This window comes from Cebidichthys violaceus, unplaced genomic scaffold, assembly GCF_023349555.1.
Source record: "Cebidichthys violaceus isolate CVI_PGR_0920_01 unplaced genomic scaffold, fCebVio1.0.p SCAF_82, whole genome shotgun sequence".
Taxonomy (NCBI): Eukaryota; Metazoa; Chordata; class Actinopteri; order Perciformes; family Stichaeidae; genus Cebidichthys; species Cebidichthys violaceus.
Genome location: NW_027176967.1, coordinates 816025 through 841934, shown reverse-complemented (window position 1 = coordinate 841934; position 25910 = coordinate 816025). Strand labels below are relative to the sequence as shown.

Sequence of the window (25910 nt, the reverse complement as noted above, 5' to 3'; positions counted from 1 at the left end):
TCGTCCTGTCCGCTTCCCCATATGGAGACAGCAGGGCCATTTATTGAGATTACATAAGCCGCACAACCTGTACACCATTTAGTTTGAAGATGAAATATGCAACCTTTTGCCTTAAGGCAGTAAGTGATGTGCAAGTCTTCCCACTTTACTGTGCATGTCTCCATCCAGCACTGCTCATTCTCATGGGCTGTCTACCTTGCAGTGGCTGCTAGCCTGAGGCTGGGATAACCAGCATTCATAAAGCCACAATAGGGGTTTAGAAAGAAGCAGTCTGTCTCGGTAAAAGCAATGCAGTTGTTAATCTGATGTGCTGCAGGTTGAGTGTTTTTTATTGCTGTATAATGTAGTTGGTGTTGCAATAACTTCCCTGTACATATAGTTAGCACAATGCTGCTGATCACCACATCCGTGGGCACACACATGAGAGCAACAAAGGCCCCAAAATAATCAGTGGTATAAAGCCTATTTGAGAAAAGAGGCAGGTAAAGATTTGTATGCAAAGTGCCACAGACAAAAAAAGTTGTGCATAATACATCCAATTTATAATGTATCCCAAGTACAAAAAAGTTGCATATTTTAGTTTGTCATGCACTGCCTGTGGGTTAGGCCTACAGCAGGTTATGCATATATTTTGCTCAGCTGCATTGACTTAAAACGTGAATTTACCTCCACTCATTTTTCCAAATATTCATACTGACCTGTGAATCAGCATTGATTTAAACGATCAATGTTAAGTCCTAACACTTACATAGCTTGTAAACATTCCTATGTGAACACAGGGTCAAATTCCATGTCACTTTTTTCCTGTGGCTCTTTCTGCTCAGCAGTACAACTCTACAGTCTGTGACCGACAGAAATCGGACAGCCATTGAAGGAAGTAAGTAAATACCTAATTTGCATTTATTTGTGCTTTTCGATCTTGGACTGGTGAACTAGTAAATGTGTGACAGAATATGCTGTGGTTGTAATAATTCCTTTAAAACACCACCTAGTTGTAGGTTATGATACAGCACTGACTTCTTCAGTGAAAATTTAGGGTTTTCCTTTAATTTGTCAGTATAGTTTAACATAAAAAAGGAATTTGGTGGGTGGGGTGCTGTGAAATTGATTTGTTGAATGTAGTCTCAACATACAGGCTTCTTGTTTTTCCACTCATGCTTATGATACTTTATAATAAATAACCCCTATGATGTTTTTTATTTCTGCCACTCAGGCATTACGTCTGTCAGAGTGTAATATCTGCTTTGGTGTTCTTGCAGTTGTTGCTTTGCTACAACTTCTCCACTGTCATTCTTTCATGGAAACAGAGGGAGAGGAACAATACAAATGTATCATTAAACTTTGAAAGTGTCATCTACAGCACACAGCACAGAATTTTCTGAATTTCACAGTCATTGTGAAGAAAGCATATTGAGTTACTTCACTTCATTATCTATTAGTTTCCTCTTTCATGTCAAGTGGAACAACAAGTTACTAGTTTCCTCCATTTACGCATGTATCAGAATGTCTCGGCCCTCGCACAAAGCAGCACACTCCATCCCACCTTACACACTGACCCGATTGGCACGAGAGTGGCTGGCAGAGGACACACCAAACTTTGACCCGGCAGGAGTATGTGTGGGGTCACAGGAGGTCGAGGCACGGTTGCTGTGCAAAACACCACACAGTGTCCTGGCAGGGAGCCCCTTCTTCACATCAGTGTTCACTGAGGTCGGATGCAGCGTGGACTGGATTCATCCGGAGGGAGCTGAGATTGGTAGGTATTACACATTGTCTTCCAAAGCACAAAGATATTAGATTAGATACATGTATGAATCCCTAGAGGGGAAACTAGTTTGCTCTTTTGGACAAAAGATGCACCAGTAGGACAGCTACAACAGTCCACATATCAAAGACATATTGCCACTATTAACAATAAATCACAAACTAGTACAATCAGCAGATAGAGTCTGCTTTGTCCCTTTTTGTATAATGTGTTTGTGTTGTCTGCCCAGTGCAGTTCACTGTTCAGGTGAACACCCAGGTAGTTGTAAGATATCACCATCTCAATGTCCATTCCCTGGATGTTGTTCCCCGGTGAAAGTTCCCCTCCAGCTCTTTGGTTTTCCCTGAGTTGATCTGGAGGCAGTTCTGCTGGCACCAGCCTACAATGTCCTGGTTCAGTTCTCTGTATTCCCTGTCATCCCCGTCCGTGATGAGGCCGACAATTCCAGAGTCGTCAGAGAACTTTTGCAGGTGGCAAAATATCTCAGAAAACAAGTAAATATGACAAGACACAATTTTCACATGAAGATCAGTTAACTCAGCCAGAGAAAAAAGTTTGCCTTCAGAACGTTTTAGAGTCTGAGGAAATGCAACTTATGTCATCATGGTGATTAACCGGACACAGAGTTTAACAAAAGATGCGACAGTACTGAGTTGCATTATGGACATTTATCCAGTGTGTTGACTAAAAAGTCAGGACATCTCAGTTTCTGCTGCATCAGTTTTAAATATTCTTTTTTTTTTTTTTAAATCTGTCTCTTGTGGGTGTACCAACTTAATGGCAACACGAAATAGTTGGAGTGCCCTTTAATCCTGTTCCTATCATTGGTTGTTATGCTCTTTGCTGCAGCATAAAACAAGGAACTGGCGCCAAAATATTTGTAAGAGCAGTGGAAACAATTTCAACCTGCTGACTTGTGGTGAAACCTCGAGATGCGTCTAGTTTCTTTTTCAAAGGTCAATGACTAGCTCCTTCATCTTGCACATATTAAGGTTCAGAAAATGTACATCACTTAAGATCAATTCTCCCACCAGAATGTGGGCAGTATATTACTGGAACTTGCTCCTGGAGGCACCATCCAACCTCTGCTGTCCGTCCAGAATGCAGCAGTCTTCAACCGAGCCAAGTTCTCTCACACTACACCGTTACTCCGTACCCTGCATTGGTTACCAGTGGCTGCTAGAATCCGATGGTTATAGTCATGGTCAAACTCTCTGAACTCTAAATCCTCCAATGTCTTTGTCTTCCCTCAACAGGTCCAAATGCCATCACGCTGACTGCTGTGGTGAGAGGCCCAGCAAGGTGCCTCCTCCTCGGGGAAAGGCCGGCTCTCAACTGCCTGGCCCGGGCCTCGGGGATCGCCACACGCTGTTCTCAGCTCCAGGCAATGGCAACAGTGAGAGGCTGGCATGGAGAAGTGGCTGGTACGCGCAAAACCACTCCGGGCTTCCGTCTGGTGGAAAAGTACGCCATGCTGATTGGCAGTGTGTCCATGCATAGACAGGACTTGAGTGGAATGGTGATGCTGAAGGACAACCATGTCTGGGCATCAGGAAGTATCACACAGGTGGGCGGCTGCACCACAGATCGGACAATGGCTTGTAGAAGAAGTTAAGCATGTTCAAAAGAAAAAAAGGGGCCATAATCATTTTTATTTTTTGAATTTAAAAAGCAACACAATAGATTATTTCTAAATTTATTGAAAATGTTGAAAAAGTTTAAATATAATTACCCCTCTGTTTATAGCATTCAAATATTTTACTTTTAAAATTTGAATTATGTGGTTTCAATTTACCACATTTTAAGGACAGTTAAAAAAACTTGGTTAAGAGGGTTTCCTATGCTTATAAAAGTATAATCTTTCTTTACTTTTATACATTTTAAAAAAGCATTCAAATATTTTATAATATATACTTTGAAGACCATTAATCCGAATATGTTATTTTAATTATCCTCCTTTAAAAGTTGTCTTATTTTAAACAGTCTTTTAGGGTTCACAAATTATGTTTATAATAAATTGTACAGTATAAAACTCTATTCAAGTTGTTCAAATTTAAACGGCCAGTTTTACGTCACACAGCAAAACCATCAAAATGACTGCATAAAAAACACATGTTGCCAATATTTATTATTTTGATAGAACACTATTTTGATTAAACCATTCTATCAAAATAATAAATACTATCTAAAAGTTTAAATACTTAAAATAACTGTCAGAAGGTCAACAAATCACAGATAGTTTATCTTTTACAGTGTATTTGTGTATATTTATGGTCTGTTGCAATCAAGTTTTTTTTAGGAAGTTTGTCAACAGACAATGTTGGACAGAGACTGACATCTGTCCTAAAGTCAGATGTGCTTACAATACAATACGTACAACAAAAAAATTAACCATCTTTGTTCTTTAGGCTGTGAAAGCTGCCCGGTCAGTGTCTGGCTTCAGCAGTAAGATTGAGGTGGAGTGCCGCTCTTCAGAGGAGGGCAGAGAGGCAGCTGGAGCTGGAGCAGACATAGTTATGCTGGACAACTTTCAACCTCAGGTAAAGACTATGGAAATAACACAAGCCCCGATCACTTCTTTTAATTGCCTGGTTTGAACTCACCATACCACTTAACCACTATATGAGACAATACATCCCTTCTCCACATTGTCTCTCACCATAGGAGCTCCATGGTGCAGCTCATGCACTGAAGGAGGAGTTCCCAACACTACTGATCGAGGCCAGTGGAGGAGTGACTCCAGAGAACTTGGCTATGTATTTGTCCCCAAATGTGGACATCATTTCTCTGGGCTGCATAACACAGGGATGCCCAGTTGTGGACTTTTCTCTCAAGGTTCAAAAGCCTGTTGTTAACTCAAGCCTGCAATATTGATGACCATCACAAAACAATGTACACAGTGGACCACTGGTTGAAGGACAACAGGGTGTGAGATATTGTTCTGATAAATAGAGGAGACTTCTTTTTAGTGTGTTCAGTTTTTCCCAGTACAGCTACGATTAGTTATCTTTCTAAAGCGTGAGAAACAATTCACATCCTGTTTGCTCACTGTGTTGTCAGTCATTTAATAAAATGAAAACAGAAACAAGCTTGTACTTGCTTCTTTGCCAGGGCCGTGTAGCTTCAATGACAATTTCAAGTAGTTCTTTGAAAAGCAAAATATGCAAAGCTGCATTGCCATAGAGAAACAGCAGTTACAAGTTAAAATGAATCAGCAGAGATATCAAAGACATACAGGACAATTAAGGAAAATTTAAATTATAGGTTAGCAGACAACCTATAATATGTCCCAACCAAACATTTTTCTTCTCACTTGAAATATTTTCTAATAGTGGTGTCTAGCCACGCATATACTTTTATTTTAGTTTTCCTGGTTTTGAGGTTTAACATCTGCTGCCACCCCACACACAATGGAGGTGAATGGTGCTCACATCATTGAAAAATGCAACAGCCCCATTTCTTACTAGAAAATATGTCCAGATTATTTTTGTATAATCTACAGACATCACAGGCAGCCAAAGTGAAACCGCAACCTCCAGGTTCTTTTTCAGAGGTAAAAATCAACATAACTTGTTGTGAGCTGTTGATGTATGTTTAAATATGCAAATAAGGCATTATCTTATCAAATGTGTGATAATTTGATTAAATTTCAAGAACACAAATCTGAAAATGGGATAAAGCCAGGTTCAAAATTCTTGTTTAATTTTGTTGACATATTAGAGTCAAAGGTTTTTAAAGGTGGAGTTTGGGATTTCTCTTTGTTTCACTCCATAGATCAGAAAATACTGTCAACAGCATTAAAAACAATAAATATTTGCCATGTTTTTAAGAATACAATGGTCTATGAATCAGACTATGAATGATATGGTAAAAAAAACCTATGTAAAAATATATACCTATAGATAGGAATGAATGGTTGGTGGTATAATTCCTATTCCTACTGTCTGTATGTTGTAGCATTGTTGCTGGTAGCAGATTTAATAAATAATAATTCATTAATATCAATTTATGTCACTATTATTAGAGATTAAATTATAATTTATGAACCCATAAATTATTATAAAATCATGATGGTGCTCAGTTTACACCATAAGCCACCATTAGTTTGACAAACAGAATTTAACATAAAATAAAATTTCCAAATTTGATATTAATCAATTTAATCTTAATCTCAGGGTTGCTATGGAGTTCTTCTCAAGGTGTACAGGTCCCTATTATTTCATACACACACAAATCAAATGATCAAGTTCTTTATAAAGAAAATTGATATTATATTATATTTATTGGACTAAGTCTTTCATCTCAAAGTATTTTCGTTTAGAGTCTCTTGCTCTTAATAGTTGCTGGAATATATCTTCAGCACGTTGGTGCAACGCTGGTTAGAACTGCATGGCGGTGGAATTAAGTCTTTAATTGTCCTAAGCACAATAATTACAGTGGAGCAGTCTTGTTCTCAGTAAATCCTTCTTATTATAGTGTATACATGTTGTGGAGGTTGACCAAAATGTGTGTTTTGGGTTCCAGGTTAATTTAAAGATGTTAAACCAATATGACAGATGCCTGTGCTAACAATACCAATAACAATAAAGTACAAAATGAGGGATTTAGGAATTACACAAGAAAGAAGAAGAATGAGGAAAAAGACACATTTTGCTGAGAACATTGCTGTGTGAGCAGAAGTGTCACAACCACCTGCTACGGAAACACCCTAATTTAAAAAAAAACAAAAAAACACAGGAAGTATTGCACAGTCACATGTCTCAAGCAGTAGTGGCAGCATTGTGAGTCTAGAAAGAATGATGTATGGGCAGCGTCGCATCTTCCTGCTCACCTACATGGTGGCTATTGGTAAGATCTCAAATTTTGCTACATGTTGAGTAATTTATGAGACAATATGTATCTACAAAAGAAAATATAGTTTTATGTGTGTGGGGAAAGACTTGAAGATGATTTTGAGGCTAAACCCCTTGAGAGATGTTTGATGTTGTGTGAGCTCCTTTTGGGAGGGTAAAACAACAACAAAAAGTAGCTTCTTTTTTTTTGCAATGTTGAAAAACCTTAGGTGTATGTTTTTTAATTTTTTTACTTAAATGCTCATGATACAGATCTTATCATATTCAATCAATTCAGTTTCAACACTCCGTTTGATGTGTGCTGAGTGCAAAAGCTCAGGAAATCCATCGTGGTGAAACTACTTTTTACAGAAGAATGCCAAAATAAAAACGGAAAGGTCCGTGGTTTTAAAGAAACAAATTGTTATTGCGATTTTAAAATGTAAATTATAATTTGTTTTAAATGTCTATGAGCAGCACACACTAAAAAAAAGCAGAGTAGAATATTTCCGCCTGTGTCTCTGCGTACATCTCAAGTCTCTTAATTGTCATTTCCTCGCTCCTCGATCCTCGCTTGAACCAGAAGTTGTTCTGCGCCGCCATATTGATGGCCGTCCCAAAGCTCTTATTTACCTCGGAGGAGCGAGGATCGAGAACAGAGGCGGGATCGAGGAGGAGCCATGAGCGAGGACCCACGAGAACAGGCTTCCAGGAAGTGTTTTAACGGCAGACACGCCCCCTCATTGTTCATCAGTTATGTGATTGGACACTGCATCCGATCGGACTGATAAGATTTTTTTCAACATGAAACAGTGAGGACGGATCAGATTAAACTCAAGCTTTATATTTGATATGTTTTCTGATTCATCTGGTTTGAATATATGTTCATTGTAGACTGAACAACAAAAGGACCACAAACAACTTTCTTCATTTATTAGAAAGATTTGTCTTTTCATGATTTGATATTTCCCTCAATAACTTGTATTATGGATACAATTAAAGTCCAGCAGATACGGAGCATCTTGCCTTCTTTAGATCTTTGGTTATGTGTTCCCTCAGAATTAATGCCACATATCTGCATAATGCAATTAAGCACTTGAAATGTGGGTAGCACACCAGAAGTAAGTTCAACAACAATGGCAGAAAGGTTTGTGAAGAAACTAGGTGAGATTATTATTATTATTTTTTTTATATTTTTTTAGTGTAGTATATTTTGGCTCCAGAAGGCGTGTATTATCTGATAAACTTGGCTGGGTCTGAAGATTGAAAATTTCAAAAATCTCGATGTGTGGACTTAGAAATAAGTAAGCTTTCCAGACCTCTGTAACCCACTCCTCATCTTTGCTTAAGGCTAGCAGCTTAAGCAATAGCCGCTACTGCACATCACACACAGATCTCCTTCCAAATTGTTACAAACGAGTGGCATTGTGGGTAATGCATTCGTTGGGTTTTGTCAAGCGGCAACCTCCTGGCCTGAAAGGTAAATTCAATGCAGAAGCTTGTTAAACTTGCATTCTATCTACTGGCCATCAGGGGGCGACTATCTGGTTACAAAAAGATGTCTGATTGTATAGAAGTCTATGAGAAAATGGCAGTCCATAAATCAATGGGTGATGTCAGTGACTACGTCCACTTCTTATATACAATCTATGGGTTTTGACACAAGGAAGTATGCATTTTTCTGCATCAAATTTAATCCTTTTTGATCCTTTAAAACAGTCCATCCTGAAGCTGATATTTTAGGAGTGCAATGCTAGATCGGTGGAGTTAAGAATAACACTATAGCAACCACCTTGAGTGTCACAATGTGTAGTTATGTTTAAAGTTTGTAAAATCAGACGTTCTCAAGTAATGTATTCTGGTGTCAACTGGGCTTGATTTGGCCCTGATCTGTCCCCTAGTTAGATGTTTATTATTGTATGTGAACAATGGCGCTCTTGATGCAGCCACATGTCTACATGTATAAAGTAAGTGCATCATGAAAAAGGCAGGATTAAAGATATTCATTTTCAGATTTACTTTGGCATTCTTTTACACACTAGCTACATTTCCTATATTTGAACTGTATTTATAATTTAATTTTCTTTTTCTAGAAATATATTCTTAAATGTAAAAAGTGGGTTGTGCAGACCTAAACAATTTAGTAAATCAATGCATTCTTATAAAGAACTGTAGTGATGAATGCTTGACAATGTTAGATTACTAGCCAATCGTTAAAATATAACATTATTTCTAAAACTAATGTTATTTCATATTTCTCAAATTCTGATTATTAATTTCAAATTAGTTGCCACCTATTTAGATTAAGATAGAGCGGGTCGTCCTTCAATCAGAGGATCGGCTGCTCGATCCCCGGCTCCGTGAGTCCATGTCGATGTGTCCTTGGGTGAGACACTTTACCCCAAATTGCTCCTATACGCTGTGCCTACAGTGTATGAAAGAGTGTGAATGGTTAGCTAGTTCTAATGGGCAGGTGGCACTTTGCATGGTAGCGGTAGTGTCTGAATGGGTGTGAATGGGAGAATCACATGTAGTGTTAAAGTGCTTTGAGTGGTCGGAATTTACCCATGCCATTTATCAAAACTTGAATATGTGGTCTTTTTCTTACAAATTGCAGCCATCCCTGTCTCTTTGACTTTCAACATTGATATGACAACTCCAGATGTCTATATTGGGGAACAAAAGGATTTCTTTGGATACAAAGTGCTTCAATTCATGTCTGGCACGAACAAAGGGTAAGTTTCCATTTGCAGCTTGGTGGTTCAGTTATATGTCGTGTTGTCCTGAAATTGTCAAAATTGTGATTACTCATAAAGTGAAAGTGATCAAATCTCTATTAGCCATCCATGGTTTCCTTTTATATATATATACTTTAAGTGTAAGGAAGATCATTCTGGTTTACTTTATCAGAAGCTCCTCTGAACACTTTGTAGTTCATTACCTTGAATGATATTGCATGCTGTGACTCACCTTCCTGTTGCATTACATAATGCTGACAACAGCAGAAGCCTTGTATTTCCCTTAGTTAAAACTGTGGTCGCTCATGTTAGCCTGGCCACTAAAATGATTAACCACTTCACAGAATAATCGTAACTGCACCGCTGCGTCTAAATGGATCTGGTGGCATATGTAAATCCGACCAAAACCAAAAGATCGAGTGCTTCAACCCTGAAGGTATATAAATAATTTTTTTCAATATTATAATGAATCCTTTAATAAAAAACATGAAAACATACAGTGTCCAACAATGCAGAAATAAGAAATGTCAAATTAAATGCTACTGTCGCACATATTTCTCTAACAGACACAACAATACCAGTCAAGCACTTTGGCCTGTCGATAGCTGAAGACTTCAAACGCTCCGAATTCACTGTGAGAAAAATCACAAAGCTCAATAAGCTTGATAAAAATCGCAAATACACTTTCTCTGTGACAAGTTCTGAGCAAAACAAATCAGTATGATGAATCAATTTCTTTCACCTTCATATGTTCTGATCTAGGTGTGTAGTCCAAGTGTAGTCCATCAATGTAATGGGAACTCCTATGTGAACAGCAAGTGCTACAACATCACAAATCAACTTGAGACAATCTCCTCTTTCAGACCTGCTTTCCAAGGTAAAAGACACCTGGAGAGTGTAAACTTCTACAACTCTGTGGTTATTACAACGTATTCTTCCCGCACTGAAATAACATTGTCAATGCCCTTGTCCTGACTAAATATCCTTTACAAATTTTCACTTTTTTCAGAATGCACAAAAAAGACAGTGGACCTTGTCTTTCTATTTGACGGATCACGGAGTATGACCGAAGCAGAGTTCGAAAAAAATAAAGATTTTATAGTTGATATAATGAACAGCCTTAAGAACTCATCAATCAAGGTCTGTGTGCTACTGCAAAATGAAAGCGTTCATAGCATTTGTTTGTTGAATTATATGCACATAATGTTGACTACTATATGATCTTGTCTGCTTTTTTCAGTTTGCAGCAGTTCAGTTCTCTGAAAAACATCAAAAAGTTTTTGACTTCAACGACTACAACGCTGGTACTGATCGCGGTAAACTTATGAAAGAACAACATATGAGGTCTCTGACCAATACACACGGAGCCCTCACATTTGTGTTGTAAGTTACATAAAAAAGTTTTCAAATTCTAACTGAATAACATTTAGAAAACATTAAAGAACTTTCACAGTACAACTCTACTTATGAGCATCTTATTTGTTGAAATAATAAATGTTAATTTATGGATGAAGGGTTATTTATTTATTTTCTTAATGTTACTTTTACATTTGTTTCAGGGATCATATCTTGGAAAACCCAAAGGCAGGTGCTTCTCCTGATGCAACTAAAGTTGTGGTACTAATTACGGATGGAGTTCCTACCGATTCAGACAAAGGCATTATTAAAAGATATGATGATAAAAACATAATTCGCTTTGTCATTGGGGTAAGCTGTGATGTGATATACATGTCTCATTACTCTGTCTGATTAATCTATTTATTCAGCTAAAACAGTCACACATGTAATTCCTCAGGGATCAAGTCTTACAACTGTACCACTATGCAGATAATACACAGTCATACTTCTCAGAAAAACACAACATCAGAACATTTAAAAAATATTTTGTCTAGTTTTGAGTCCAAGATTGTACAAAATTATATTGTTTATCTAGCTGACATTGAACTCTGGATACTACATTTTTTTTCAAGAAGCATTCTGGTTTCAGGTCAAAAATGTTGAAATGGAATTATTCAGAGCCATTGCTTCAGAACCAAAAGAGAAAAATGCCTTCAAAATTGAGAACTATGACGGACTGACAGGAGTACTGGAAAACTTTCAGAAAAAGATCTTTAAAATGGAAGGTGATGTTCAATTCAGTTTTTTTTCCTCCCGTACAATAGTGTTACAAAAATCCTTTTTATCTCCCTGGTGAACCTCTGCAATAGCAACATGAAGTGCTAATGGTTTCTGTTTAGGCTCCAAAGTGGCTCGGGCAGGCGAAATGACCAATGAAATGTCTCAGAGTGGATTCAGTGCTGTCATCTACAACGTGAGTAAAGTCAAAAATCTGTAAAGGGTCAGATAAACAGTATCTTTAAACAGCAATATTTGATCTAGTTAATAAAAAGAATGTATAGCTAGAGACCATCTTGCAATACCAATTTGGGTCAATGCACAAAGTGGGGGCCCAATGGTCCCTTCCCCACTTCCTATTCCCCCATACTTCCGGCCCCCTTGATCAAAGCCATCTTTGTAATCTGCCTTCATTTTAAACTCAACTATACACCTGTAAAGATTGGTGACTGCATCTTGTACAATTGTCTCATAATATATGAATTAAGTTAGAATACATGCCATGCCACATCCTGGTTGGCCTGTTATCTTCTACTTTTCTGTCATGGCATAAGTGAAACACTCTCAGCTATTCAGCAATAGCTTGCAATCTTCTGGTTACAAACTCTGTGCCATAACAAACAACTGGAGGACTGAAAAAGTAGGATAATTGTAGTATCCCTCTTTCCACCAATGTATGTACTGTACTTTGCAAGGAGTACAACAGGACAAACATTTGACCTATCAGTGTGGTGTGGGCGACTGTGGCTAAGTGGATAGCAGGGCCGTCCTTCAATCAGAGGATCAATCGATCCCCGGCTCTGGCTCCGCTAGTCGCATGCCGATGTGTCCTTGAGCAAGACACTTAACTCCAACATTGCTCCCGTAGCTGTGCCTACGGTGTAGAAATGTGATAGAATCTGAATTGTAAGTCGCTTTGGATAAATATACTGTAATGTAATGTATCAATGGTTTAGCAATTTTAAATTACAGCGCACCATCAAGGTAAAATTGAACTAGTGATGTTTGATACAGACAATTTAAGATAAAAGATTTAAAATAAAAACTGGTAGTAACCACAAGGGAGTTTTGATAATACAGGTTTCAGATTTACATTCGTTATCAAAAACATATTGGCAGCAAAGATGCCTTGAGCTGCTTACTTTATCAAAAATGCAACAGAAAAAGTCATACTTGTTTCCAGGAGAGTGTTATTTATGTAGAAACAACAACCATAAAAAAAATACATAGAGAGGTAATTAGTGAATCGAAATACATGGAATAGTTACTAAAATAAGGCTAAAAAGTAGTATCCTGTAGACTTCTTTGACACATGATGCTAGCTACCTAAAAAAAAAGACTGTTTGTTGATTTATCGTTGGGGCTAACTGCGATACTGAAATAACAAAAGAAAATCTGCGGCCCAAAAATATTTTTCCAGCAGATCGCCATTATAAATCTGTAAAACTAACCATAAACATTAAATACCATGTACAGCATAAGTGTGACATCATCTTAATGTTAACTGCTCAACCACCTCAAATCAATGTTGACAGTTAAATGTGTACAGTTAGCATGCTCCACTTTAGCATGGAGACTACATGTTTTTTGCTTATTTGGTTTCTTAGCTTTTTGAATGTCTGTTAAATGATTTGTTCTCTGACGCAGTTGATCTGTCTCCTCCCAACATAATTACTGTTGGTAATTCCACTCCTCTCTGTGCTCTGACTGGACCTGCACATTTCTGTTTAACAGGATAAATTGATTCTGGGTTCAGTGGGATCAAACAGCTGGCGTGGTTCTCTCCAAGACCGTCATGAACAAAAAGAAACACAAATTGAAGATCCACAAATGCTGATGGACTCCTACATGGGTACTGAACATAAAGTTGTTTCTTTCTCTTTCAGATTACCTGCTTCTTTATTTCAAAATATATTTTTTTATTTGGTTAAAGATGTTGATGCTCTATTTTATTTGAGGTGATGCTTGGCAAAAATATATGCCTCAGTAAATTACCTCTATCAGTTTCCAATCTGACCATATGTGACTGACACTGTTGCAGGATACTCTCTTTCTGTTGGAGAGAAGAATAGTGTTCCTCTATATTTCACGGGGGCACCAAGATTTGAGCACATAGGACGGGTTGTACTTTTCAGACACGATGGAAAGAACTGGAACGCAGCCCAAAGAATAGATGGGGACCAGGTTGGTAATTGTCTTGAGAAAAAAAAAAGTTTTTAAGTTTTAAGGGTGCTATGCTCAGCATGTTTTCCTGCCATTGCCTTTTTGTTATCCCATTAGAGCTAGCGTCCTTCCTTTTTAGGACATTTCTCATTAACCTACTTAGTACTTAACGAACAGTAGCCTGTCGAAAAAGGAAGGTTTATATTTTTACCTTTCAGATAACTCAGTAACATTTGTAAACCCCAGACTCAGAAAACTAAACTGACTGACTTCTTTTTGCCTTAAAGTAATCATATATATTTGTTTGATAAAATGCATTTAGAGATGCAAAATTCTGCATGTTGCATCTTTATGAAAATGTGCAAAGGCATATTATTTCTGTGGTTGCAGGGAGGAAACCAGAGCACTTCCTTGCACTTGCACCACCTAGTTTTGCTTAAAGAAAAACTGTGAGGAAATGACAGTTGTTCGAAGTACAATAAATGTTTATACATGTAGGCTTTTCAAAAATGGTTAAGGGATATCATTTTTTTTTTTACTTGATTGATATAAACTTCACTTTTCAGATTGGTTCCTACTTTGGTGCAGAGCTGTGCTCAGTAGATGTGAACTCAGATGGTAACACAGATTTCTTGCTGGTGGGAGCTCCACTGTTTTATCAGCATCAGGAAAAGAAAGAAGGCCAGATCTACATCTACACACTGACTGATGAGGTGGGCAGTGATAAATGGCTACTACGTGATTGACAGCTCGCTATTACGGTGTTGCACAATCTGGGAGTTCACCATGTTTTGGTCTTACAACTTTAACCCTTTTACAGTGTCTTTTCAGTTCATGAAAGTTAATTGTAACGTTGTGTTTGCCTAAAAATCTCCTGTTCAGCGTTCAGTTGTACTTAGCTCCAACCTCTTGAGTCACTTCCTGTTCCCACAAAAAATAAAATAAACGTGGTCCACAAACTAATGGGTGAGGTCACAGTAAATACATCTACTTCCTATATACAGTCTATGGTTTAGAACCAGTGTTTGAGTATTAATGAGGAATAAATGCATTATTTTCTTAACAAATGAAAATATGTTCTTATTTCCAACAGATGCAACTGATACATGAACTGAATGTGACTGCACCATCCATGGGGAGATTTGGCTCCACCATATCCAGTCTTGCAGATTTAAATGGAGATCAACTCCGAGACATAGCTGTTGGAGCCCCCCTTGAGGATGATAACACGGGGTCTGTGTACATCTACCTGGGTGACAGACACAGAGGGATACGCAGCACTTTCAGCCAGGTGAGACAGAGAAAAAAACTGACAAATGTCTTTTTTGTTTTGTTGTATTTTTGAGATAAACTTAGTTGGCCCTATACATGAACAAAACAGCCACAGATTTGGTGAGTGGTCACTATGCCTGGAGCAGGTGTTTTTTAAAAATAATTGATAGTGCATCAATATCATGAGGGTTAGACAAATGAGTTTGTTTGCCAATACATCAGACATGAACTGGCTTTTGAATAAAACTAACAAAGACATCCTTTAAATAATATGGCTTAGTAGAGAAACAGATTATTATCAGGGTATTTTTCAGTGATATTGGTATTTAGCTTTAAAAACCTGTACCTGTCTCACACTGGGCATCTACCAAAATAACTAAACACACAGCATTTGACAACTCCCCCTCTCCAATGAACGTCTTTTCATATGTGTGCAAATCATGCACTGTTTCAGTTGTCCAATCTCTGTTATTCCAGAGAATCATGGGACAGAAAATAAAGGCTGGGCTGAGATTCTTTGGACAAGCCATTGATGGGGACATTGACCTTGGAGAGGATGGACTCCCAGATATTGTTGTCGGATCACAGGGCTCGGCTGTTGTCTTAAGGTATGGATACTGTGAACATTATCTTGTACAATTGCTAACTCCTTCTCTCTCAAAGCCTGTCTACATCTCAATGATGAGTTTTCACAACAAAAGAGTTGAGCACATTGCCCGAGAACCTACCAAGCACCATGAGACAATGTACGGACCAGAACAATCATCATGTACTGTTAATGGTACATGATGAGTGTTTACATGAAGTGACTTGCCTCTTTTTGAAACTATAGAACTTCATGAACACCAACTAGATGATTTTATACTAAACCAAAGAATAGCACATTTTTTGCCTGATTCCAAAAGAAAGTTGAGATAAAATTTGGTGTTTTCAACCAATCAGGCGTAAGGACTCTTATTGATGTCTGAATGAAGGAGAGAAATGTCAATCATTTGCTATATAAGCAACCTAAATGACTCAATGGATGAATCAGAAGCCCCAATTCAAATTCATGAACTGAGATCTTGTTAAACCATCCTTCAGGCATAAGTAAACAATCACCCTACAGAAAATATCATGTGCAAAGTCTGATTATCCATCTTTTTGATGAATGTCTTTCAGGTCCAGGACCATCTTTAATGTCACTGCCCATCTGTCTTTTCTACCTAATAAGATAAGTACTGACAAAATTGACTGCCTGGGCAACACAGATGAAACTTTACCAATGGTTACCTTAACAGCCTGCTTTGAAATGGTAGAAACAACAAAGAGCAAACCAGGTACGGGCCTGACTCAATAATGGGATTCATTAACAGCTGCTGATACAACACACCCTATCAATATTCTAATCCTGATGTATGCCTTTGCAGCGGCAATGAGCTCTGGCCTGAACATCTCGTACATGCTCGATGTGGATCCAATGAGACAAACATCTCGAGGTTTCTTCAGTCAAACCAACAACAAAGCTAGAAATCTTACCTCTACCTATGAACTGATGGATGAAGATACCTGCTTCAACTACTCCGTCTACATGCCAGTATGGAGATTAATTGATAATATTCACCCTCCCATATGCAGCTATGACAAACTGTACATCTATAAATTCCATTCATGTTATATACCTCAGCTAGACTCCTAGATATTTCCACTAATCCACACAACACACTTTAAATCCACAAAAAGTTTTGTCAAATTTATTGATTAACTTTTTTTGGTTACGGTGATTAAGATGTCAAAATGAATGCTTTGGGCATGTGTTCTAAGGGCTCTTTATGCTACAGATTCCTCAAAATTGTGTTCAATTTTGTCTTCACAGATAAGAAAATTTTCTGATAATGACTTCCATTAACACTTTGACACTTGTTATATATATAAAAATAGAAAATATTCGCACTACCTGCCTGTGTAGCAACACCTTTTCTTTCACGTTATCAGAAATTTAGTTTGTAAAACCAGATGCTGACTTATTAGTCAGCTTAATCACCAAAAAACTAAAACAGTAATAATAATTGTAATACACTAATGCAGAGGTCTTCAACAGGGGGTCTGCGAAATTTTTGGTTGATAAGACAATTTTTTATTTTTTTTTCAAAACACGAATCTGTCCATTATTTTAATAGTTCAGTATTGTATGCAAGATAACAGGTATGTTTATGCATGGCGGTGGCACTAATAGGCCATCACTCATTTTCGTTTCCACATTTATGTTTAAAATAAAAACGTCAATTTGAATAGCTTGTATGCATGAATATCATACAAGGTATGTTTCTAAATGGCAGTTGCACAGCCACCCTACTCACTATACCTTGCACATTTAAAATAAAAACATGAATATATGAACCTGTGTATTATTTGAATAGCTTAGAATTGAATGCACAATAACAAGGTGTGTTTATACATGGCACTAGGTCCAGTTTAATATAAACACAATTTTATACAATATACCGTATATAGTAGGGGGTCCCTGCTCCATCTCTCTATCAGTTTGGGGGTCCTTGGCCTGAAAAACGTTGAAAACCTCTGCACTAATGCATTATTCAGTCCTTTAGCTTAATGTTGAAACCAAATTTTCTAAAATGAAGTGTCTGCTTTTTGTTTGCGCTTCAACAATATGCAGATGACTTATTTTTTTTCTTGCAGAAATGTGTGAAAGACACATTATCACCCATCCTCATCAAATTAAACTTCTCCCAAGTTGACAGTGAGAGTGCGATTGCCGTCCTGAATTTAGACAGCAAAATGCAGGCTGTTGTTGAGGTATGTACAGTGACTTCAGCAAAAGGCTGCAGGCAGTCACATTCATTTCAATCCTTGCTGATTTTCTCTTTACATGTGCAAAAATTGATCTGTGAGACATTTGTGAATACATAAAGAAAAGGATGAATGGAATTCGTTTTTTTTGTCAATTTGTCTTTTAATTCACTTTTCCAAGTCGGAATTTACCTTTGACACAGACAGCAAAGACTGCCTTGAGTTACCAAAGATCTGAATTAGCCAAATGGTGGTATTTTTTCCAGGCTAGCTAGAAACTTTAAATGTAAAACTTTTGTATCTTACTTTTTTAGTCGTTATATTGTCAAGGAATTTGAAATTACTTCTCTGATTAATTCAAACAATGTACAAAGTTTACATCCAAAATGTTTTGAGAAATTTTTGTTCTGACCAAAGTGGTGGAGCTGTAAACTACCATTGCCAGGCTTAGAGTCTGGCACATTAATTGTGGTGGTAGATGGAAAGTGCAGATCAGCTTGTCAGGGCATTCCTGTTAGGTTTCAGTCATATCATCATCAAAATCATCTGTGACTAATAATTAATTTGTCTGGTAGGTCTGGTTTGTTTATTGGAATCCTGTGTCTTTGTTACCATTGTTTTCTGGATGGCTCTGTATTTTCAACGATGACCTGAACAGACATTTCATTTTATTACAGATTCCCTTTGAAAAGCATTGTAGAAAAAATGACACCTGTATTGCCGAACTTGACGTGGATTTCAACTTCACGTATGTATAAATTATAAACACAGCACACAACTGTAACATTAACATCATATGACCAGATTCTCTCTTTCTCTTAGGACTCCAACATTATTGGTGGCAGAAGATAATTACTTCAACGTATCTGTTAAACTGTCCAATCATGGTGATGACTCCTACCACACCAGCCTAACAATGCACTATCCCAGAAGCCTCTCCTTCTCCAGGATGACTCTTGTAGAGGTAACTTTAAAGTTAAACTTTTATGTCTATGTCTACATCTGCTTGTTCCAACTTTACTGCTTATTAGAAGTTATGATACTAATTTTAAATTATATCACAAATAACATGTCAGAAAGACATTACTTTAATTAACCTCCCCTGATGTCAAGTGCAAAACTACTGCAATGCTTTCTTTCACAATCTCTGTGCCACTAAGAGTAGATGAAGAAAACCCATTCAGGATGTGTGGGTTGCCAGAGGTGTTACTGATCAAAACATCAGACTGTGAGAACGAATGTTGTTTGAAATCTTTGACTTGCCTGAAAGCTAAAAAAAAAAACACATCACAAACATGACAGCATTGAATTCAAACTAAAAGCTTTTATTCCAGAGTGTTTCAGTTCATATTTCTTTCCTAAAACAGGCAACACGACCAACAGTCCACAGCTGTCTAGATCTAGAGGGAGTACTTGACAGAACTACATGTGGTGTCAGCCGCCCTGTGTTTCGCAGCAGATCAGCTGTGAGTCATATTGCACCCGGACGCCCTCATTCCAGACAGAAGTTTCACTATTTTCAGAAATCAAGAACTGTGACCAACTGCCTGAACCTGTGACAGTTACAACCATGGCAACTTCTCTCATTTAGATATTTTCTCTTTCACTCACATCTAACATCATTTCCTTTTTTCCTGTGAAGGCAACATTCAGAACTTCTTTCCACATCATGAATGAGTATGAGTGGGATGACACAATTACGATAAACATTACTGGTGAAAGGTAGCGGCCTTCTCATACAATCCAACACACAGACCTTAGCCAAACATTGTCTATGTATTACTAAAATATGATTGATTACTATATCATTACATATTTCCTGTTTAATATTCACAAGAAATGCTTTTTATATCCTCAGCGATAATACAAACTCCACCAGGATTACTTTCCTGACCAAAAGCATCCCAGTGCAATTTGAAATAAAAATGGCAGTAATAGTGTAAGTTGAGAACTGTAGTTCTTATATATGCCTAGTCATTTTAAATGTTTACATTTATTATCCAGTCAGTGGTAATATTATCCTACAGCTACCTGCATGTTGTGATTATCCTGTACACTTTTCAGGAAAGAAGACCCTATCAACTATCTGAACTTCACAACAGAGGATACTGGAACAAAAAAAGTGGTTGCAATATACAAGGTGAGGCAGTAAATTACTGTGCAACAAGCAACCATCAAAGCAAATTTCAACGAATCATTAAGTAGCTTACTGATCAAGCTGCAATTTTAGACCTGCCTTTGCTGATTGTTTGGCTACAAACAATCAGATATTTGTTCAGGAGCTGAACAAATATCAAACACAACACTAACACATCATCACCGTAAAGATGTTATGGGGAACTCGTTACTGTGGCATACAGTTGCCTATTTACACGTCCAGCAGAAACAAAGCAAAAGTAGCATTCATTTGGAGTTTTGTTTCAGTTCACCTGACAAACTTTAGTTGAATATTCACTCTCCTTTTTGCTCAGCTTTGATTTTCCCCAACTCCAAGGTGAATTAGTTGCTAAATATTCACCAGCTAGCTAACTGTGTGATGTGATGGGCAGGTAGTTTGCAATGTAGTACATGAGTTTGAATGGACTAAATAAATGAGACACAACATGCTACTTGAGGGCTGCATGGTGGTGTAGTGGCTAGCACTGTTGCCACACAGCAAGAGGGTATAATTCCCAAAATGTCAAACTATTCTTTTAAAATGGAGCAAATGTTTCTCACTCTTGCAGATAGAAAATCTTGGTTTCAAGAACTTTCCTGTCAACGTGTCCCTGTTCTTCCCAACTAAACTGGAACATAACTTTGAAATGACAAACTATCAAGTCTTTGTCCAGCAGGTAACTCAGCGACTGACAGAACGCTACTTTTACTTGATTATACTGCTGCTTTCTATGGGATTACAAATCCTTAATTACTTTTTTTTTTTTAGAACAAAACTCAATGCACAGGCATTACTGATACAAAATCTGAAGTAGGTAAAACATATTTAGTATCAAAATATTCTAACTGAAAATGTTGTGGAATTACAAATCCCTTAATAAAATTAACTGTTGCTGTGTTACAGTACTGTTCGCCAGAAAAATATTGTAAAATCATCGTGTGTGACAGTTTCATCCTGGAGAAAGAATCACCTACTGAGTTCACATTGTCAGGAGACGTACAATTCAGGGATCTCAAACAGTATGCAGCGGTACGTAGCAACACCCACACACACAGAGTATACATACCACATATACCATTGAAAGTGGTGAATATATCATTAACTGACACACTCTTACTTTGCAGAATATTGCCTTTCTTAAACGATGTACTGGAGATGGCGGAGAGGTTAAATTTAAAAGCTTTATACATGTCAACTATGACAAGCAACGATATGTGCTGGACTCTCATAAACAACAGGTATGTTCACGTTTGACCACAGTTATGCTATTTTAAAGATATTGCTTTTTTTGTTTTTCATGATGATATACTGTATATATATTAACAAAATAAATATGGTTTTACGCAGGAGAAGTCCAACAACGATCCAACGGTGAAATGGGTACATTCAGTCTACACATGAGCAGCCAAAACTATTTTATCTACAAGACATTTCAGATCCTTATTCAAATATATAGAGGCCCAACTTTGAACACTTGTGTATTCTCTGCTAACAGACTGAAGTTCGGGTTGAATTCATAATCCCCCCGGATCAACTGCTGATCATTTTAACTGGAGTTGGACTGGGACTGTTGCTTCTGATCATAATCACTGTCATCATGTTTAAGGTGAGAGTCGAATTCCAAATTTAATTAATACAAGAAAAACTTCTATCCAAGACAAACTTCGAGCTGTTGCTTGAATGTTAGTAACTGATCAAATAACATTTAAATTATACTTTTCTGCTGCAAAATGTGCCTCTGTGGCGTTTGGTCTAATGATATTCTTGTGTCTGTCATAAGTTGGGTTGCTTTAAGATGAAAACTCTCGAGTATTATCGAGAGCAGGAGGACGAAGCTGCTCTTCAGGCTGGTACCCCTACACAGTCCACATCTGCCCCCACCAACGGAATAGTCGGCCAATCGGAGACTAACGGCAAATGTGACGAACCTTCAGAGGAAGATACACTTCTTGATGATGGTGAGGCAAACAACAGCACCCCACCAGCTGATACAGAGGAGGGACTGGATTAGTGGGCTGACTGAATTATAATGCATGCAGCATGCACAGGAGGTCATTATAGAGTACTGCAGGAATGAGTTGCCAGGAAATCAGTTAGAATTTTTGCACTTCCAGTTCCCTCATCTCAAAGTCAATGTTTTTTTTTGTGTGTTTAATGGGCTTTAATGTTTAATGGGCTTTATAAGGTCTGTTGGCAACACAAGCTTAAGAGATTTTAACTTTTTGTTCTATGGCATAAAATATGTAAGTAAATATTTCACTCTTTAATTTTGAGGGTTTTAAAAAGGGTGGGTCCTAACAAGTGCCACCACACCATCACACCCAAGGGCGTAGGTTTGGTCTCAGCATTGGTAGGGACACCATTAAAACAATTATCTAATGTGAAGTGCATGCAACGCTTTTGTTTGTTCTGAAATTTTTAATATGTAGGTAATTGGTTCAGGTTTTATGGTACTGGATTTCTGAGCAATGAAATAATGTATTAATGAATTATATGATGCATACATTTGGGCATCCCAATTTATAGCACCTTTTTACTACCTACAAGTATAACATTTATTCTCAAAATAGCCAGTGTCAATGTTAACACTCATGGGTAACATTGTCTAAACATCCCTTAAAAAACAGCAAGTTAATGCAATCTTTACCAAAATGGACAAGCCAGCGTCTCACCTGAACCCCTGGTGCTGATTCATCACCACCCTGCTCCACATCTGTAGCTTCAGGCTGCTGTTTTTCCTGCACAGTAATTCATCAATTTAATACAGACACTAAATATGCTTAGTTGACTGCTGACATTGGTCGAGATTACAGGGAACAGAGATAGCCTTATTACTATCAAAGGGATAATATACTAACAACTTTCAAATATGTTTCCATTGTAGAATGGGTGGCACCTTAACCCTCTCTCATTACTTCAGGGTTCTTGGGAGCAACTTGGGACTGTTAGTACACTGGCTGTGGTCATCACAGTGAACACCTTTATCCAGGCCCAGCTCCACTCACAGCTCAGCCCTGCGTCAAGCTGCGCTACACAAACAGCCTCCTCTTCATTAAGCTCTTTGACCTCATCATCTCATCAGTATCTGGGCCTCATGTTTCGTGGTCATAAAAGTTATTATGACGAATACAAGTTATTATGACCACGATATCGCCTCATTCTACTTTGAGTTAAAAAAAAACCAACTTGCAACCAGATCCGCCGGTGTTCCGGTTTAACGTTAATGAGTGACCGCGTGAACTGAACCCCCCCGGTTCAGTTCACGCGGTCACTCATGCATGTTTCATCATGTTACGTTTCTTTCCTCCTAAATCGCGATAATGACGAACGTTAACAGTCGACAAAGTTCCGCATGCAGTGGACGTTATCATTAACCCAGCAAGTCTGAACTGTAACGGAACATAACGTAACTTAAACTGTAACGGAGGGAAATGAAGACGTGTAGATATCTTAACGCTGATTGGCCAAGACTCGACACGTCACATCAAAGATGTTTTATTGCAAAGATCACAACATCACTTTTTCTCTCACTCAGTTTAGCCCCCCCCCCCCCCCCCCAAAAAAAAAAAAAAAAAATCTACGGATCTACACGATTCACGTGGATGATATATTTGGATTCAAAACCTACTACTAGCTAACTAACAACGACCTGGGCTTCTTGATAGCTACTTACCCTCTAGTTGGTAAAAAAAACTTCGGATATCTCTTTTCTTTTTTGGTAGCATTTTCCTATCTACAAAGCACAAAAGGGTCAACAATATCAATGCTGAGACCAAACGAAATACTATTCTGAGGCTTTATTATTTCCTGACGTATTTAGTAGCTTACTGTGTCAGACTACTGCCAGCTCTCTTTCTGCAAGTCACGATTCACGGAGTGTTTCTGACTTAGCCACTTCAGCCAATTAAATGACAGAATCTTGTCTCGCAGGCTCGAGGGCGCATTGGAAAACTTGGAAATGTATTTTTCACTCTTCTGGGCGACGAACATAGTATAGATAATACGAATGAGTTTGCAAATATATTGTGCAACATTATTTTTTCTAACAGGCAATTCAAATTAACAAAATATTGGTGGGGACAATTGTGTCTTTCCCAAACTTTGGTCGTGACTAGTGGACCATATGCAAACCTACGCCCTTGATCACACCAAACACTGGCTTAGTGGTGGTGGTAAAAATGAATTGCATGGTGCAATTAATTTTTTGCCTAACGTTAGCTTCTTTTATTCTGCTGTTTGCGTTCATGCTTTAAAAAAAACCTTTGGTCACGTGGTAACTGCTGGTTACCATCATGGGTGAGATCAACACTCTTATGACAAGGTTCCCCCGAAAAAAAAACATGTACATGGTGTATTTCATCACACACAATAACTGTGTAAAACAGCAAGGACACTGAACAAGTGACTGAATAAACACCAGAAACATCAGCTGTCTGTGAACGTGGCCACACAGTGTTGACTGGGAAAACATCAAGGTAATTGACCAGGGGTCAGTGGAAGGAGGGAGATCATTCACATCAGACGCCAGACTTTTAACAGAGACAAAGATTATAATCTTCCCTCTATATACAGCAAACTGTTATCATTATCATCGTTCCATAGCTACAGCAGTTATAGGTAAAGGCTCCGGATCAAACAAAATCTGAAAACGAAATCTCTGGAAAAAGCAGTTTTTTGTTCATTTTTTGTCAAATCATAACATGGTGAAATGCTTTTATATATAGTATTAATATTAAAGAGGCACTGGACACATAAGCATGTTTTTTTTTTAGCTATTAACTAAATTATATGACTGAACTGTGATGATTCACATCAATTGACATTTCATGTGTTGAAAACTGCTCAACACTGCAACTGTGTTAAATCATCCCTGAACCTCTCACAGTATTTATTGAGCAAATGTGAGTTTTACTTGTGTTATAGCCGAGTGCTTCTGAAAATGTATAACTTTTTGATCATTTGTGTGAATGCAGTGGTAAATGTAATGCATTGTTAATTTGTGAGCCTGCAAAACATTGTTTTTATAAGCAGCAGTCATTTGGTTTGTACCACTTTACAATAAAGTGCACAAAATTGTGTGTATGTTACAAAGCAACGAGTGAGGAGGAAATCAATCCTGTCTGTCCACAGGAGCAGCTTAAGGGGTATCTTCAAGCCTGAAAGGCAGTCACATTAATCAAACTTTGTCTTTGAATGTTGTTTACAAAAAGTAAGCAACAATTCCTGTAAAGTAAACCTTCAAATAACTTACTAAATAACATTTTACATTTCAGGCCACAGGGAAAAAACAAGTATAATTTTGTGTTAACAGGTGCAGTATGAGTTTAGAATTTTTGGTCTTCCATTGTGTCTGTACAGTATATATATTTTTCTTATGCCTTTAGATTATCTTGTTGGGGCAGTGTTTATGCTCTCTATCAATAAAACCCTCAACAATCCCATTGTGTCTGTGAGAGATTGAATATTGTATTAAAGTATTATCTTGTGTTTGTCATGCATCATTCTATGATGCGCCAGTTTTAAACAAATAAAACACCTTTTTACTTACTTAAAAATACATTATCTTTTCACTGACAACCTGTCCAGAAAAATGGCATCTCATATATCTTGTCATTTTATACAGAAATGCAGCTGCAAAAAAACTAGTAGTAAAAAACTCAAAAATGCAAGAAAATAAATGCAAGGACACCTTTAAACATATATCTTGATGATTTAAACATTTCTTTAAATGTGTTTGTGATGATTGCTTCAGTTAGCTGGGGTTTTTCCTTTCAGTAGATTGGTAAAGCACTAAGCGCTTTGCACCCTGGCATCAGTGTGACCGAAGCCCCAGAGCAGCTCATTCATCACACAGGCTGGCAATGCCATCAGTTGCATACAATACATCAAGATTGAGAAAGTAAGAATACAATTGTGTTGAGGGGAAACTTCAGTCTATGGTTTGAAAGAGGAATTCAACATAACCTGGACTACTTCTACAACCTCAGTGACTACCTACACTGAAAGAGTATTACTATTTATTCCCGACTCTCTAACACTATACCATGAACAATAATGATTAGAATCTTTCAGAATTC

At 37.7% G+C, this 25910-nt stretch overlaps 2 protein-coding genes across 2 annotated transcripts; both read left to right on the top strand.

Moving 5' to 3' along the window:
* Positions 1-821: 821 nt before the first annotated feature.
* Positions 822-4723, top strand: LOC137866400 (nicotinate-nucleotide pyrophosphorylase [carboxylating]-like). The gene is made up of 5 exons (XM_068702283.1): positions 822-877; positions 1503-1756; positions 3022-3332; positions 4174-4305; positions 4430-4723. Exons 2-5 carry the CDS (start codon positions 1504-1506, stop codon positions 4637-4639), a joined length of 906 nt encoding a protein of 301 aa, XP_068558384.1. The 5' UTR covers positions 822-877; position 1503; the 3' UTR covers positions 4640-4723.
* A 1841-nt stretch (positions 4724-6564) lies between these two features.
* On the top strand, positions 6565-25271 carry zmp:0000001082 (integrin alpha-D). Its single transcript, XM_068702256.1, has 31 exons — positions 6565-6613; positions 9215-9332; positions 9680-9771; positions 9902-9969; positions 10098-10212; positions 10345-10475; positions 10576-10718; positions 10895-11042; positions 11323-11458; positions 11573-11646; positions 13185-13302; positions 13492-13634; positions 14180-14326; positions 14707-14904; positions 15363-15493; positions 16047-16204; positions 16295-16461; positions 17565-17681; positions 18353-18423; positions 18498-18639; positions 19043-19141; positions 19318-19397; positions 19534-19614; positions 19740-19815; positions 20402-20509; positions 20602-20643; positions 20737-20862; positions 20958-21071; positions 21181-21213; positions 21329-21439; positions 21614-25271. The coding sequence occupies exons 1-31, from the start codon at positions 6565-6567 to the stop codon at positions 21842-21844; spliced, it is 3567 nt and encodes a 1188-aa protein (XP_068558357.1). The 3' UTR covers positions 21845-25271.
* The last annotated feature ends 639 nt before the right edge of the window (positions 25272-25910 follow it).